Raw genomic sequence first — 19376 nt, forward strand, 5'->3', positions numbered from 1 at the left:
AACAAACATTCAGCTATTACATCTATACAAAATATATTGTTATTTTTTGGCGTATTTTTTGGTTATTTTTTTGTTTTGGTTTTTGTTACTAAGTTTAGACACACATTCATACATACACATTGGCAACAAAACAACAACAACAACAATTTGTTTGTGTTTTACATTCGTTTGTTTTCACATTTTGTTAGTTTGAAAAGGGAAATACAGTTTAGGTTTTAAGTTTAAGAGCACTATGGGGGTCAAAACTTGATAGAATTTCTCAAGATTTTTAAATTTATTTTTGAAGTATCTTAAAGAAGTTACTTATTTCATGACATCCTAACAATTACTTCTTTCTATATTCTTACTAAAATTTTCGTAATTTTTTTTTGTAGAATTCTAAGAAAATGTTCACTATTAAACAGTATTAGTCTTAGAATTAAATATTTTGTAAATATGTGTTAAATTTCCGTTTAAATCTCTCAATTTGAAAAGATCTTTTATATAAAACTAGCTGAACCGGTGCGATTATTATAGAAAATTCAAAAATGTACCCATGAGAATAAAGAAAAATTACCAAAAAGTATACCCTTGAATATTCACTCACTTGGCACCATATACGCCTAATTTCATATTTAGATGTCCATTATTACAGTAAATTCAAAAAAAACATTAGAATATATAAAAAGGACCAAAAAGCCCCTATTGAGTTTTCCCAATCACTCGGGTTCATATAATCTTAATTTCATGTCTTTAGGTTCATTGGTGAAGAAATTACTAAAAGTACCATTCGAATAAAGAAAATGTACCAAAAAGTATTCCCCTAGAATTATCACTCACTTAGGACCATATATGTTTAATTTCATAATTTTATGGACATTCTTACAGAAGATTCAAAAAGTACCATTAGAATATAGAAAAAGTACCAAAAAGCAGGCCATTTTGGATTCCCACTTACTCGGGTCAATACAAGCTTTATTTCATGTTTATAGGTTCATTGGTGATGAAATTACTAAAAGTACCTTTCGAATAAAAAAAAAGTACCAAAAAGTCTCCACCTAGAATTTTCACTGACTTAGGACGATGTATGCTTAATTTCATGTTTCTAAGTCTATTGTTATAGAAAATTCTAAAAGTACAATTAGAAAAATAAAAAAGTACCTGTAGTTCAGTTCTTACATTTTGGTACCTAAATATTATCCCTTATTCCTAACGCTAACTTCACTCAGATACATAATAGCTAACTTTAATGTCGATAAGTGAAATAATTTAAAATATTAAAAAAGTACCATTAAGAGAAAAGTACCAATTTCCTCCTTGAACACCCCTCAAGTTTGAAATTTAAAAATATTCCATTTTGCCAAAATTGTTTATGCTAAGACATGTCTTAAAAGATTAAATTCTGTGTTAATATGCCCCAGCAAAAATATGTTTTAAAAAAAGTACCAAACTGTTTACCCAGATTTGGTCCAATATACAAATTGGCACTAGAGTTCCAAATAACACCCTGTTAGTTAATTTTTGCATGAATCCAGGAACCAATGTTAAACAAATTATCAAAATTTTCTTAATAATTTCAAATAAAAGGTATTTTCCCCTTTTGGTACCTTTTTAATCCCCATTGCGGTTGTAAAATTTTATTCAAATAAATTTCTGTACCGTGGTGGGAGCTCATAATAAAATATGTCTATGTCAAATTATAGAAAAACTTATTTTATGAAAAAGTCCCAAAACTAAACACAATTTTTATCCCTTAAGAGTTCGAATTTCGAAAAAGTACCAAACCTATATTTTTTATTTTTTGATAAGTAAAGAATATGATATAAAATTTGTTTCTATGTTTATTGGTTTAAAAGATACATAGGGTGTCAAATAAAAAACCGTTTTATCCCGTAAAAGGTTCGAATTTCGAAAAAGTACGAAACTGACAGGTGACACTTGTTTTTTAGTTGGAGTAACATGCAATTTTAAGTTTTTTCGTATCTTTATTAGTTTTGAAGATATAAGGTTACCGAATTTATCTGTTTTTACCCTTTTTACCCCCTAAACGTTCGAATTTCCAAAAATCCCGGATCGTTTTGGGGAGTATGGAACCCACAGTTAAAATTTCATGATTCTAACTTCAGTCGTTTGGGCTGTGCTATGATGAATCAGTCAGTCATTCAGTAAGTCAGTACCGTTACTCGTTTTTGTTTAATAAAACAAGCCTCTTCACATTAAATAAATTGTTACAGAACAAAATATATATTTTCGAAAAAATGTTTGCCATTGTAAGAAAAAAGTGCCAGTACCGAATCTTATATATCTTATAAGGTCTTTGAAGTATCTATCATTTAGATATCCATATTGTCTATATTAATGGCTTAGTGATCCAGATATAGGTAGGTCAAAAATGAAAAAAATCGAGGTTGTCCTGGTTTTTTCCTCATATCTCAGCCATTTGTGGACCGATTTTGCTGATTTTAAATATGAAACTTCTCGAAAGCATATCTGACAGAATTATTGAAGATTTGGATCCCGAAGATATCTGGTGTCTTCAGGAAATTGACTTCAACAGACAGACAGACGTGGCTTAATCGACTCCGCTATCTATAAGGATCCAGAATATACATATATACTTTATACGGTCGGAAAATAATATCGTGGAAATTACAAACGGAATGACAAACTTATATATACCGTTCTCACGAAGGTGAAGGGTATAAAAATAAAAAAAAGTTTGAAAATATTTTTTTTTAATTTTAAAGAAAAAAATTGTTTAAATTATTTTTCCCGAATTTCAAAAAAAAAAAATTTTAGAGAAAATTTTATGGTTAAGAAATTTAAAAATTATTTTTCCCGATTTTGACACATTGTAGCTCCGAATTACTATGGCATTATAGACATCGTTGGAAAGGTCTTTAAAATATATATCGTTATCTTATCTTATAAATATTGTCTATATTAATGACTTAGTAATCCAAAATCGATGTAGTCATGGGTTTTTGCTTATTGCTCTGCCATTTCTGTAGGGCGATTTTCTCGACTAGGATATATAGCGGATATATTGATGTATGAATCATTTATGTAAGTTATTTGGGGTATACGGAAAGTTGATGATCGACTAAGCTTTTCCCGATTTTGACGAATTTTGGTCTTTTCTATGATTGTAAAGTGTCAATCAAATAAACTTCTATTTAAAACTTTTTAAAAAAATCGAATATGGACTTTAAAAAAAGGTTCATCGTCATACTATTTCCAAAGCCATTGAACAGTATAATGAAGACTTGAATATTAAAAAGAAATCTGGATCTGGAAGAAAAAATGGTCTAACAGATATTGGTAATGCAAAAGAAGAAGTCTTTTTTGAAGATCACCTAACGCTTCTAACTCAAAAACAGCTCGTAAATTTAAATGCTCTGATTCTTTGGGCGCAGATCTAAAGGGTTGAAGTCGTATAAAGTTCAGAAAGATCCAGAAAAATTGATGTAAAATTTTATAAAAAACACCTGTTGTGACTGATGACTAATAAAACTTATGTACTGGGGGCTATATACAACTTCCGGGTCAAGGCAAATCCACCCAACTCTCCAGAAATTCGGCTTGTGGAAAAGTATTGAGTTATTGTGAAAACATAATTAAAGAACACAGGAAAGGTGTCCCAGGACATGTCCTATTTTAAGCGTAAGTGGACCACCTCGCCCAAAAAGGTAACGAAAGCAACTATAAAATGAATTGCATTTCATTTGTCTATATACATTGTACATTAATCAAACGGATCCTGTATATTTAAAGGAAATAAACCACCGTTTTTAAAAGGTAAAAATGTAAAAATTGGTGTCAGAAGTGGGTCTGCAAAATAAGGAGCAGTCATGAAGTTTGAAGAGCTTAATGTGGAACAACTCAAGAGAGAAATGTATAAGTTTGAGTTATCGATAGCAGGTAATAATAGCAGAATTACAAACATGAGCATAAAGAAGAAAGAACAAGAAGCACAATGTACGCACTATGATTTTACAAATGAAAACAGACATCAAGAAACTTCTAGTTGCAGTTCAAGAAACTTCTAGAATTCACAACGAGAAATTGTTAACTGAAGTTCAAGAAACTTCTAAAATCAACAACGAGAAACTGTTTGTTGAAATGGAAGCGTAATATCAGGAAACTTCCAAAGCTACAAACGAAAAACTTCAAGAAAATTTTGGAAGTTATAAACAGTTGAGTGAGTGTCATTGAGAAGAAGTGTCCGATTTGGAAAGCTGGCTAAAAATACAAGCCATAGACGTCAGGAAAAAGACGTTGCAAAAAACTTCATGATCTATAAATAATGGAAAATAATCTTAAATGCCAAGATGGTGCTATGAGAATTATTATTTATGGCAGCACACCATTTGGTATTTTCAAGTTCCACTTTGATGCATTTGTAAAAAAGAAGATAAAGCTACAGGGTTGATTTTTGCCTTGAGGGAAGTGCAGCAGAAGTTCTGGAATGCGTTCCAATAAGCTGCTGGAATAAATATGAAGACACAATGTCTGCTCTGCAATGTACGTATGGAAGAGAACACAAGAAAACAAGTAAGCCGAATATAGCACGACTATGCCGAATCTTATACACCCTTCACCAAATTATACTTCAAAATACAAAGGTAAACAAAATTTATTTTTTTCCAAAGCTGTTTTTTTAATTTTTTGTTAAAAATGTTTTTTTGAATTGTTATTTTAATTTTTTTTTCAATCATTAAACTTTTTTTAAATTTTTAGAAAAAAATTTTTGAATTAAATTTTTTTTTTTGGTGAAAAAAAAAATTCGTGTTAAAAAATATTTTTTTCTGATTTTGACCCATTGTAGGTCCAACTTACTATGGTCTTGATACGTCGTTGCAAAGGTCTTTGAAATATCTATCATCCATATTGTCTATACTAAGTAATCCAGATATATGTAGGTAAAAAATAGGTCAAAAATCGAGGTTGACCTGGTTTTTTTCCTAATATCTCTGCCATTTGCGGACCGATTTTGCTGATTTTAAACAGAAAACTTCTCGAAAGCATGTCTGACAGAATTATTGAAGATTTGGATCCCGAAGATATCTGGGGTCTTCAGAAAAAAGAAAAATATCTGATTTCAACAGACAGACGGACAGACAGACGTGGCTTAATCGACTCCGCTTTCTATAAGGATCCAGAATATATATAATTTATAAGGTCGGAAATGAAAAATGTAGAAATTACAACGGAATGACAAACTTATATATACCCTTCTCACGAAGGTGAAGGGTATAAAAATATACCGAATGGAATTTCATGACTTTTTGAATGAAACTAATTTTTATTTGATGAAAAATTATTTTATTTTTCAACATAGTCTTACATGATTTCTTGGTATAGTCAAATCTCAGTTCTTCAGGTTTTTAAATAAGAAATAGTCAATTGGCGCTAAATCCGTAGAATAGTGTGGAAGAGGGATCATTTTGTTGCCTAATTCATGAATTTTTGCCATGGAAACATGTGTGTATGCTTCTGTGCACTCGATTCTGGGCAAACGCGGCAGCTATCTTGCGGAAAGCTTTTTCATACCTAAGTGATCATTTAAAATTGAAACCTCTGAGCCATGTGAAATATCTATGATTTCCACCATCTTTGGCACTTTCAATCTCCGATCGGCTAACACCATATCGCAATTTCTTACAATTTTCGGTTGTTGAGACCTCAACTTTGCGTCACTAAACCACTTTCTTACCATTGAAATTGATGGTGGAGATTTCCCATAGTATTTATCAAGCTTAGTCTTTATTTGAGTGACGATTTTTTCCCCAAAAATGAGCAGAAAATTCACTTTTTTCCACCTTCTCCTCAAGTCACGAGGTGGTCTGCTATCAATGGCTGTCAAACATGAACTAAACGAGGCAGCTTGTTAAAATTTTGATAAAAATCAACAAATAGATGGCTATTGACAGCAGCAGTACTGCCCTTTAATATAAGAGATGAAAAATTCAAAAAGTCGTGGACTAACTGACCTTTCTTTTAGTTGTTCTCCTGATTTAGCCTTTAGTCCTTTTTTTAATTTTTATACTTTTATGATTATGACTTTTCTGTTTACTTCTTAATATGTTGTTTAAGTGTTAAAATTTGTTTAAAAGTAATTTTTACTTTACTATACTGGTGTATATTCCTATAAACGCACTTAATTTTTTTCTGTATTTTTGTTATATCTTTGTTGTTCTCACCCAAAAGCAAAATTTAACTTTTTAATGAAAGACAACTTAACGGTACTTTTTGAAAGTAAACAAGTCTTTTTTCTTATTCTTGTTGTTTGCCTTAATTATGCGATCAAATGTTCTTGGTGCTATTAAGTGGAATATTCAGATAAACATAGACGTGAAATTAGTTTTTGTCCGATCAAGAAAAGATTCAAATTAAATTTTTTCACGACCAAGGATGTTCCATAGATATTGGACGTAAAATCGATCGTTCGGAAAGTGTGGTGCGAAATTTCTTGAAGAAAGGTCAAAATTATGGAGTTCGCAAACATACAAAGGGAAATACAAAACAAACAGGAAGACAACTTAATCTTATAAAACAAAAAGCAACCCGCAACAAATTGAATTTCACACAAATAAAGAATAAATTGAATCTTCCATTGACTTACAAACACGTTGCACACATTTTACGAAACGATGAAAACATAAAATGGAAAAAGCCGAAATGTAAACCAATGCTAAAAAAGCACCATATAGAAAATCGTCTAAAATTCGCAAGAAAATATATGAAATGAACAGATGAGTGGAAAAAAGTAATTTTCTCTGACGAAAACAAATTTAATTTAGACGGTCCTGACTCATGCTCATGCTATTGGCACGATTTGAGATCAAAAGATGTTCGGATGTCAAAACGTAATTTCGTTGGTGACAGTGTTATAGTTTGGTTTGCGTCCGCAGTTGGCAAGTCGAAAATATGTTTTGTTCCGACAAAAATTAATAGTGCGATTTATAACGAACTGTTGGAAGATGCTCTTCTCTCATTTATGGATGAAAAAATGGATGAAGATTGCATATTCCAACAAGATAATGCTGCAATCCATGTTCTAAGCAATCTTAGTTTAATGAACATAGCATTCCTCTGTTGGACTGGCCGGCTTGTAGTCCGGACTTAAAACCAATGGAGAACTTTTGGGGATACATGGCCCGTGAAGTTTATGCAAATAATGCCCAGAATGAAAGCATAATTACTGTGACAGAGCTGAAACTAAGAATTAAACAAGTCTGGGAGGAAATTGATTCCAATCTGCTTAAAAAATTAGTGGAATCAATGCCAGACCGTATTTTTGAAACAATCCATAACAAAGGATCATCCACACATTATTAATAATGCTACAGTGGCCCATAAATTAAAGTGCGTTTATAGGAAAATACCCTTAAAAATGGTTGTTAATCTCGAAAACTAAGTAAAAAAAAAATAAAAAATAAAGTACAAATGAATTTTTTTTGTAAACAATATTTTAAGTGAAGTCTTAACTAATTTAATAAACAAATTTGTAGACCCCTAAATATGTTCATGTTTAATTTTTACAATCTTTTTAAAAAAGAATTAGTGTACTAGTTGAGAATTTTTAACATTGGTACTTTTTTTTTTCAAAAAGTACTTCTTCTTATTATCCATACTTATTTCAGTCTTTTTATACTTCTATATTTTGGAAAACTTTATTACTTTTCGAAAAATTATATTTACTATTCCCAGTATTTGTTGTACTTTTAGCATTTTTAAATATTCGATTACTTTTCGGAGGCTTTGAACACATTAATAATTGGTACTTTTTGAAAAGGGTGTTGTTTTCATTATTACTTTTGTTTTCCTGTCTGGGTTTCCTTATTTGAGTTTTCCTATCTGAGTTTCCTTATTAAGTTTAGCTATTAAATAAATTTGGATTGTTGAGGTAAATATTAAACCCCGTATTCATAAAAATATTTTAAATTTAAACAATGTTTTGAAGCAAAATTTTCATACAAAATTTGATTTTAAAACGTTGTTTAAATTTAAAAATTGTTTATGAATACGGGGTAAAAATATTAGATACAAATGGGAGGTCCAATAGTTAGATTTGAGATCAGTTCAATATTAACGTATTTTTTACTAGCCTTAGGAAAGCCTAATGAGGAGCCGCAGAACAAAAGGTACTTTTACGAATTTTTTTACAAATTGATTTTTTGGTATTTTTATAATACTTGGGTTGAAAACTTCTAGAAAAAATCAATTTCCCAAAATTTTTAAATTTTCAAAAAAGTATCTTTTGTATTTCATTTGGATACTGCAGGAAATGATCAAGTCATGCTATATTCAAAACTGGGCAACGAAATTTAGTCTTAGGGTGTTAGTGCTCTTAAACCTAAAACCCTGTTTATGAGAGTTTGTCGTCTATTATTATTATTTTTTGGTTGGTTTCAAAACGTATTTCTTTTCCTATCGTATGATATTTATTATTAAAATTTTTATTTTTTTTTATTTTTTGGTGATGATATAGTGAATGTGGTTGAGGAGTTGAGTTTTAACAGAGAGAGAGAGATAGTGATGTCAAACGTAACACAAAATCAAACTTACCCAGTCGGACATTTCGTGTGTATCAGCATTTCGATGATGATAATTTAATATTAAAATCGTTGACACAACGGATGAAGCTACCATAAACATTATGCAATTGAAATATGTACCTGTTGGTTGGTTGGGCGTGTCATAATATATATATTTTTTTTTAGTATTTTATGATCAGTTTTTGGTTTAGATATATTTTTTATATAAAAAAATATATGGTGGAGAATTTTGAATTTTTTTGTTTGCAAGAAAATTTCAAAATTTTGAAACAACATTTTTGTTATATTTTTTTTCGGTTAAATAAATTTAAATATTTTTTTTTGGGTTAATTTATTTTTATAAAGAATTTAATTGAATAAAATGAAACGAATTAAGAAAATCAAATTTACGTTTTTTATTTGGTTTAGTGTTAAGAAAGCGTAGTGGAAAATTAATTTCAGATTTGTAAGTGATTGTTGGCAAAAGTATCAAGTGTTTTATTTTTTTAAGACAGATAAAAGTTTCATTTTGTTAAAGTTGCGGTGGGGGGTTTTTTGGTTTTTTTGTTGTTTTTAACAGTTTAGTTTATTTTTGTTTGGAGTAAAGAGTAGTTAAGTGGTGGAAAAAAAGTATAGAGAAAAAAAGAAAAGAAATTTATAAAAAATAGGGAAAAATTATATACACATTTTTTATTAATTAATTAAAGTTGTTTGTTTTTTTTTTAGTTAAGTTTATTAAAAAATATATGCTTTTTTAAATATTTATATATATGTCAATAAAATTTAGTTTAAAGTGGTAGTTAATAGTTAGTAGAGAGTATAGAGAGTAATAAAAAATAACATTTGCAAAAAAATATTTATGTAAATACCACAGAAAAACGTAATGTTTGGTTATTAAACTTTTAAAGAACAAATATTTAGTTTTTAAATAGACAATTAAAGTTTTATTTAGTTTAAGGTTTGGTTTTGTTTTTTGAGGAAATTTGGTTTAAACAATTTATATACAAAACTGGCTTAAAAGAGAGTTGGAGCATTTAACTAAAGTTACCTGAATATATTGCCTATTCCCTAAAAGTGCAAAATCGAACATTCTTAACTGTTTTAAATGAATTTGTAATTCCTTTGAAAAACGACTTAAAAATTATGGCATATCATTTGAACGCTGTTTTTGTTTTTTAATAACTTATTTGTCATTTGTCAAGGGTACATATCTGTCAGTTTTTCTAACTTAGTTATTGAACATTATAAAATGAAAGTCTTTTTTTTTGCCAACAAAGCATCATATACGGGAAATTTTGCTTTACTTCTTTAATTTGAAGAAAGTGCCGCTGAAGCACAACGAAGTTTATGGTTAATGTCTTCCATCGCTTTTAAAGTGGTGATATTGACATGCAAGTCAAAGATCGCCTAGGCCAGACAAAAAAGTTTGAATATCAATAACACTGTCCAACAGTATTTTTGGAACAGACTAGCGACCCTATAATTCTGAAAGGGCATGTTGAGTAGATCATTTTGTAGAATAAACTTATTTAAAAATTTAAATTTTTAAATTTAATTTTTAAAAATATAGGGCGTAATTTTTGACTGAATGGAATCGAATTTTCATTGTTAGTTAGACAACTAAATTAGCAATAACATACAAAAGATTTGAGGGCAATATCTATTATGGATCCAAAAATAAACGATTTTCCAGTTAAATATTAAATAAATAGCAGATTTTAGCTGTTTTTTGGGCGAAAAGGTGACTTAACTCATTTTTAATTAAAAAAAAACTTTCTTTAAGAACATATAACAATTTTATGTTTTTCTGTAAGGTATGTCTACGGAGAACATTTTGTTATAAAAACCATGTAAAAGTTTTCAAACATGTAGCCCCTACGCCCTTCGGAATTTGATATTACACTCATAAATGATAGGTCTAAGGTATCAGTAGATAGGTGGAGGATATCCAAAAAAAGGTCGTTCTCTGACCATAACTGGATTCTCTTCAATATTAGACTTCAGAACTCGACAGAGAAAATACAATTAAGGAACCCAAGAAGGACTGATTGGTTCAAATTTAATGGGATCCTTAAACATAAACTTAAGAATATGCCAGTTGTACAAGATTCGATCACTGGTCTTGAAAAAATTGAGGAAAACTTTAGTAAAACTTTAGTCAAGGCTTTCGAAGTTTCCTGTCCAGTCACTAAGGCTAAGAAAAGCTTCCCTCCATGGTGGAATTCTGAGCTATCTAAACTATGTAGGGAAACTCGTAGGGCCTTTAACATTAGCTACAATAGTAAATCATGGCAACCATATCGTGATCAATTGAAAGCCTACAAGAAAGCTATAGTAGTCGCAAAAAGAAACTCATGGAGAAGCTTCTGTGAATCTATAGATAATACAAAAGACTCTGCAAGACTTAGTAGAATTCTAGCCAAGGGGCAATCCAATCCTACTTATATCAAAAGGAAGGATGAATCCTGGTCTGAATCCTCAGCAGAGTCACTTGACATCCTACTGAATACTCATTTCCCAGGCTGTAAGGATGTTGCTACGGATATTGAGAGGGAAGGTAGGACTCTATTCAATATCGATAGTTATATCATCTCCTATGACAGGATATCCGGGCCGGATGGTATATTGCCAAAGATGCTACAAAGTGCAAAAAGGCATATCATTCCCTGGCTTCATAGAATTTTTACGGTCTGTCTATCCCTCAATCACGTTCCGGTTAACTGAAGGAGAGTTAAGGTCGTTTTTATTCCCAAAATTGGAAAAAGAAGTCATGAGAAGGCGAAGGACTTTCGTTCAATTAGTCTTTCATCTTTCCAGCTTAAAACGTTGGAAAGACTCATTGACGCTCACATTAGGCATCGCCTAGAGGGTACGACACGGCTCTCTAATAGTCAGCATGCCTACCTTAAGGGTCGCTCTACAGAGGTCGTAAGAGTTGTAGAGAGATCTCTCGAATTTAAACAATATACAATGGCAGCCTTTCTGGATATAGAGGGTGCTTTCAATAATGTTACCACTCTTGCAATTCAGCTAGCTCTTACTGACCTAGACGTTGAAGAATATATCAATAACTGGTTAGTAAACATGCTGAAATCAAGAATAGTTACAGCAAATCTTGGTAATAGCGTCAAGTCTAAGCAAGTTGGTAGAGGCACACCACAGGGTGGGGTGATCTCTCCACTACTGTGGCTTATCGTTATTAACTCGATTCTCATTGATCTAGACAGAAAAGGAATAAAAGTTGTCGCTTATGCGGACGATGTGGTGATACTCGTATCAGGTCTGTTTCCGGACGTGATCAGTGATATTATGTCCACTGCTTTAGGGTTGCTCGACAACTGGGCCACGGCAAGTGGTCTGGGGGTGAATCCAAGCAAAACGGAACTTGTACTTTTCACGACAAAGACCAAGATTCCAAGCTTCAAACTTCCACGGTTGAAAAACTGCGAAATCCCCCTTTCAAATAATGCAAAATATCTAGGTATTATACTGGACTCTAAATTGTCATGGAAACTAAATACTCAACATAGGGTAAAAAAGGCTATGGTGGCCTAATATACCTGTCGTAAGATGTTGGGCACTTAGTCCCAGCATAGTTAAATGGATGTATACGGCTATAGGAGGTCCAATTCTTACTTACGGATCTCTTGTATGGTGGACTGCAACTAAAAGGAAGTATGTCGTAGATCAACTATACAAAGTCCAGAGATCAGCATGCATTGGTATAACCGGCGCACTAAGAACTAGTCCTTCAGAGGCACTGAACACTATATTGCACCTTGTGCCAATAGACCTTCACATAATGGCCACCTCTGCCTGTAGCGCAGCGAGGCTTCGAGCATCTGGCTGTTGGAGATCGAGAACATATGGCCACGCGGGGATTTTGAGCCAGTTGCCTTCGATCGTTCTCCAACCATCTGACTATATTACTGCATACACAGATTTTAATAGGGTATTCAAGGTCTTAATCCCCTCCAGGAGTGAGTGGGGTATGGGTAATCTCGTGTACAAATATGACACTAGGATATATACAGACGGTTTGAAAATGAGCTGTGGTGTTGGTTCTGGCGTCTTCTGTGACGAACCCGAGATAGGTATTTCGTATCGTCTTCCGAAAGAGTGTAGTGTTTTCCAGGCTGAAATTTTTGCAATCATGGCAGCTTGCAATACACTACATGATCATAATACCCGCGGCAATATAGGTATTTTTGTCGACAGTCAGCCGGCACTTTTCTCACTGAATGCCTACACAAATTCATCTTCACTAGTTAGGCAATGTAAGAATTCTCTGTCAAGGCTAGGTCGTCTGTCTGATATTACTTTGGTTTGGGTACCTGCGCACAGGGACCACTACGGTAATGAACAGGCAGACGAACTAGCCAGAATGGGATCTGCCTTAGATATCTCCAATGCGGTCTCAGTAGCAATTCCACTGTGGACTATTAAAGGTATCATCTTCAGACATTTTCTTACAAAGGCTGAGAATAGATGGCGTAATTTAGACACATGTAGGGTAGTCAAGTTGATGTGGCCATCTTTTAACGAACTGCAACTGATAACCCGGGATATATCAAGGTTGATGGCAGTATTAACGGGACACTGTGCGTTAGGCAAGCACGCAAAGCGCCTGGGACTCCCCTTTAACGACCATTGTCGCAGTTGTAAGGACAGGGAAAAAGAGGAAACGACTTTCCATCTTCTCTGCGAATGCCCAGCTCTGAGTGTCAAGAGACATAAATTCATGGGCAACTATACATTGACCAACCTTGGTGAGGTAGCCGAGTCTAAACTCAATGACCTACTAAGATATCTCACAGCTACAGGTTGGGTCTAGTTAGCACTTTTTAGTTACATTGCGATGTAAACGACAATACATCTGACGAGTGGTGTGGTCTCATCAAAACGGGGTCCCTTCGACTCTACTTGATTGTTCGCACGTAGTGAATACCACGTAAACCAACCAAACCAACCAACAAATTTTAAATATTTTTAGGTAAACAAAATTTATTTTTTTTCCAAAGTTGTTTTATTCATTTTTTATCGAATTGTTATTTAAAATTTTTTTTTTAATTTAAAAATTTTTTTTTTTTAATTTTTTTTTTAAAATTGAAAAAAAAAATTTTTTGGTGAAAAAAAAAAATTCGGTTTAAAAAATTTTAGGTCCAATGTCTTTGAAATATCTATCATTTGATATCTATATTGTCTATATTAATGACTTAGTAATCCAGTTATAGGTCAAAAGTCGATATTGTCCTGGTTTTTTCCTCATATCTCAGCCATTTGTGGTCCGATTTTGCTGATTTTAAATAGGAAACTTCTCGAAATCATGTCTGACAGAATTATTGAAGATTTGGATCCCGAAGATATCTGGGGTATTCAGAAAATTGATTTCAACAGACAGACAGACGGACATGGCTTAATCAAAATTTTAAGTATTTTTAGTTAAGCAAAATTTAAAAAAAAAAATATATTTTTCCTATTTTGACCCATTGCAAAATCGGCAAATGGCACTTTGCCAATTTTACAATCAAAATTCGCCAAAATGCCGACAAATCGACAAATGTGGCAACAGTGGTTGCAATGGATTTTGAAATATCTATCATTAGATATCCATATTGTCTATATTAATGACTTAGTAATCCAGATATATGTAGATAAAAAATAGGCCAAAAATCGAGGTTTTCCTTGTTTTTTCCTTATATCTCAGCCATTTGTGGGCCGATTTTGTCGATTTTAAATAGCAACCGAGCCGGAAGAATTCCCAACATATTGATATATGAATCATGTATGTAAGTTATTTAGTGGCTACGGAAAGTTGATTTCAACATACAGACGGACAGACGGACATGGCTATATCGACTTCGCTATCTACATATAATGAAAAATGTAGAAATTACAAACGGAATGAAAAACTTATATATACCCTTGACACTCATGTCGAAGGGTATAAAAATAGGTAAAAAATCGAGGTTTTCATGGTTTTTTTCTTATATATCAGACATTTGTGGACCGATTTTCTCGTTTTTGAAAAATGTAGAAATTTCAAACGGAATGACAAACTTATATAATCCCTTGCCACTCATTGTGAACTGAAATTTAAGTACTAACAGCTATTTTGAAACTTATTTTTAGTTTCTATAAAATGTAACTACTAAAGAGTAGTCCTAAATTCAATGTTCTATGTAAGTTCCAAGTTCTAAAGGGTTTAAAGTATTGTCCCTTATTTCGTTCTTCATGATTGTAAAATTCATTTTCCTTTAATTTTATCTCTTTTACCAGTTTTTGTATTTAAATTGTTTCATGATTTTTGTTTTACCAATTATTTTATTTTATTTAAATATTTATTTAAAATTATATTTATGACATATTTTTTTTGGAATATATAACAACAAAATAATCTGTGTTAACATTATATTTGTATAAGGTATTAAAATTTGTTATATTTATGTATAAAAAAAGTTATATTTAAAAGGGATAAAAATGCGTGCACAAAGAAAAATATATTTAAGTTTTAACTGTGAGTTTTTTATTAAACTGGTTTAATTGTTAGGAAAGAGGGAATTATTATTATTTACTTTAATTTATTTTTCAATAAAATCAAGTACAACTGGTGCAGTGAAAAGACTACCGGAATTTAAAAAAAAGACTTTAATTTTTTGCTAAATCAAAAGGATTTCTAATGTTTAATGTATAAAGAAATCATAAAACAAAGTAATGTTTTAGCTAAAATAAATGTAATGTGTCCAGGGATTTAAACTAAACTATTTAAATTGGAATTTTTTTAACGATTTTCTTTAGTAAATGAAAACATTTTTAATTATTACCCAGCAAAATTTTCTTATTACAAATTTAAATCATGAATTAATATTTTTTTTAACATTTTGCTGGGTTTCTTTTGGGTGCATATTGCAATTTGAAGCGCATGTATTTAAATTGTTTTTAAAGAAATTTTTTTTATTAACAATTTGTGCTGTTTCTAATTGCTGCCAGTTATTTTTTCTTTTGCTAAAACAAATTTCCGGCTAAAACTTTTCATTATGCTAAAAAGTCAAGCCAATGAAAATTTGTAATAGTCTTTGTCATTAAATATTCAAAATATTTAAATAACTGACTGTGTTTTTGTTTTAATGGGGTTGTTTTTTTATTCATTTCGTTTATTGAGTGTCAAAGTTTTAATATCATAAAATCATCAACTTTTTTTTCAGTTTTTATTGGCCATTTGTTTTAAAATGAAATGCAGTTTTTGTTTAAAAATTTATTATTATTAATAATTATGATTTTTTAGTAAGATTTTTCTTTTATTTATTACATGAAAATGAGCTAGTGACATTTTAATTATTAGCTTAATGAGAAATTTATAATGATTTATCTTGATTGTTTTTTTTTTTACTTTTGCTATATAAATGATGATTTTTTTTTTAGGTTAAAATTTTTAGTTTTGTTTTATTTCAGTAAAATTAAAATTGTATTTAAGAAATAATAAAAGTTGAAATGAAATCAAAATAAACTAAAAGTAAGGTTGTTCAGAAAAATATAACGGTAACGCACACACAATTACAGTTATCTAGCTAAAATACAGTTAAAATACACACACACACACATCGAAACACACACAAAGGAAAGGAAACTGTAAATCAGACGAACTTACCTAACAGGGGTACGGCATCCGATGTTGCTGGCATCGTTTCGGCTACCATGTTAAGGAATACCGTTAAAGACAATAAAATAGTAACGCCTGGAAGAAAAGAAATACATAATTAGATTTAAGGTTTATACCAATTTGTATGAATGAATATTAACTGAACTAGAACTGAACTAGAACTGAACTAGAACTGAACTAGAACTGAACTAGAACTGAACTAGAACTGAACTAGAACTGAACTAGAACTGAACTAGAACTGAACTAGAACTGAACTAGAACTGAACTAGAACTGAACTAGAACTGAACTAGAACTGAACTAGAACTGAACTAGAACTGAACTAGAACTGAACTAGAACTGAACTAGAACTGAACTAGAACTGAACTAGAACTGAACTAGAACTGAACTAGAACTGAACTAGAACTGAACTAGAACTGAACTAGAACTGAACTAGAACTGAACTAGAACTGAACTAGAACTGAACTAGAACTGAACTAGAACTGAACTAGAACTGAACTAGAACTGAACTAGAACTGAACTAGAACTGAACTAGAACTGAACTAGAACTGAACTAGAACTGAACTAGAACTGAACTAGAACTGAACTAGAACTGAACTAGAACTGAACTAGAACTGAACTAGAACTGAACTAGAACTGAACTAGAACTGAACTAGAACTGAACTAGAACTGAACTAGAACTGAACTAGAACTGAACTAGAACTGAACTAGAACTGAACTAGAACTGAACTAGAACTGAACTAGAACTGAACTAGAACTGAACTAGAACTGAACTAGAACTGAACTAGAACTGAACTAGAACTGAACTAGAACTGAACTAGAACTGAACTAGAACTGAACTAGAACTGAACTAGAACTGAACTAGAACTGAACTAGAACTGAACTAGAACTGAACTAGAACTGAACTAGAACTGAACTAGAACTGAACTAGAACTGAACTAGAACTGAACTAGAACTGAACTAGAACTGAACTAGAACTGAACTAGAACTGAACTAGAACTGAACTAGAACTGAACTAGAACTGAACTAGAACTGAACTAGAACTGAACTAGAACTGAACTAGAACTGAACTAGAACTGAACTAGAACTGAACTAGAACTGAACTAGAACTGAACTAGAACTGAACTAGAACTGAACTAGAACTGAACTAGAACTGAACTAGAACTGAACTAGAACTGAACTAGAACTGAACTAGAACTGAACTAGAACTGAACTAGAACTGAACTAGAACTGAACTAGAACTGAACTAGAACTGAACTAGAACTGAACTAGAACTGAACTAGAACTGAACTAGAACTGAACTAGAACTGAACTAGAACTGAACTAGAACTGAACTAGAACTGAACTAGAACTGAACTAGAACTGAACTAGAACTGAACTAGAACTGAACTAGAACTGAACTAGAACTGAACTAGAACTGAACTAGAACTGAACTAGAACTGAACTAGAACTGAACTAGAACTGAACTAGAACTGAACTAGAACTGAACTAGAACTGAACTAGAACTGAACTAGAACTGAACTAGAACTGAACTAGAACTGAACTAGAACTGAACTAGAACTGAACTAGAACTGAACTAGAACTGAACTAGAACTGAACTAGAACTGAACTAGAACTGAACTAGAACTGAACTAGAACTGAACTAGAACTGAACTAGAACTGAACTAGAACTGAACTAGAACTGAACTAGAACTGAACTAGAACTGAACTAGAACTGAACTAGAACTGAACTAGAACTGAACTAGAACTGAACTAGAACTGAACTAGAACTGAACTAGAACTGAACTAGAACTGAACTAGAACTGAACTAGAACTGAACTAGAACTGAACTAGAACTGAACTAGAACTGAACTAGAACTGAACTAGAACTGAACTAGAACTGAACTAGAACTGAACTAGAACTGAACTAGAACTGAACTAGAACTGAACTAGAACTGAACTAGAACTGAACTAGAACTGAACTAGAACTGAACTAGAACTGAACTAGAACTGAACTAGAACTGAACTAGAACTGAACTAGAACTGAACTAGAACTGAACTAGAACTGAACTAGAACTGAACTAGAACTGAACTAGAACTGAACTAGAACTGAACTAGAACTGAACTAGAACTGAACTAGAACTGAACTAGAACTGAACTAGAACTGAACTAGAACTGAACTAGAACTGAACTAGAACTGAACTAGAACTGAACTAGAACTGAACTAGAACTGAACTAGAACTGAACTAGAACTGAACTAGAACTGAACTAGAACTGAACTAGAACTGAACTAGAACTGAACTAGAACTGAACTAGAACTGAACTAGAACTGAACTAGAACTGAACTAGAACTGAACTAGAACTGAACTAGAACTGAACTAGAACTGAACTAGAACTGAACTAGAACTGAACTAGAACTGAACTAGAACTGAACTAGAACTGAACTAGAACTGAACTAGAACTGAACTAGAACTGAACTAGAACTGAACTAGAACTGAACTAGAACTGAACTAGAACTGAACTAGAACTGAACTAGAACTGAACTAGAACTGAACTAGAACTGAACTAGAACTGAACTAGAACTGAACTAGAACTGAACTAGAACTGAACTAGAACTGAACTAGAACTGAACTAGAACTGAACTAGAACTGAACTAGAACTGAACTAGAACTGAACTAGAACTGAACTAGAACTGAACTAGAACTGAACTAGAACTGAACTAGAACTGAACTAGAACTGAACTAGAACTGAACTAGAACTGAACTAGAACTGAACTAGAACTGAACTAGAACTGAACTAGAACTGAACTAGAACTGAACTAGAACTGAACTAGAACTGAACTAGAACTGAACTAGAACTGAACTAGAACTGAACTAGAACTGAACTAGAACTGAACTAGAACTGAACTAGAACTGAACTAGAACTGAACTAGAACTGAACTAGAACTGAACTAGAACTGAACTAGAACTGAACTAGAACTGAACTAGAACTGAACTAGAACTGAACTAGAACTGAACTAGAACTGAACTAGAACTGAACTAGAACTGAACTAGAACTGAACTAGAACTGAACTAGAACTGAACTAGAACTGAACTAGAACTGAACTAGAACTGAACTAGAACTGAACTAGAACTGAACTAGAACTGAACTAGAACTGAACTAGAACTGAACTAGAACTGAACTAGAACTGAACTAGAACTGAACTAGAACTGAACTAGAA

The 19376-nt window shown here is 32.0% G+C and overlaps 1 protein-coding gene across 1 annotated transcript in view; it reads right to left on the minus strand.

Annotated features, from left to right (window-relative positions):
• nAChRalpha5 (nicotinic Acetylcholine Receptor alpha5) overlaps positions 1-19376 on the minus strand; it is a 126884-nt gene that overhangs the window by 26815 nt on the left and 80693 nt on the right. The window contains exons 6-7 of the mRNA XM_065501426.1: positions 16168-16254; positions 8551-8660 (exon numbers count right to left, since the gene is read on the minus strand). Coding sequence (XP_065357498.1) covers positions 8551-8660; positions 16168-16254 — 197 coding nt within the window. The remainder of the gene's footprint in view (positions 1-8550; positions 8661-16167; positions 16255-19376) is intronic.

Source organism: Calliphora vicina, chromosome 2 (genome assembly GCF_958450345.1).
Source record: "Calliphora vicina chromosome 2, idCalVici1.1, whole genome shotgun sequence".
Classification (NCBI taxonomy): domain Eukaryota; kingdom Metazoa; phylum Arthropoda; class Insecta; order Diptera; family Calliphoridae; genus Calliphora; species Calliphora vicina.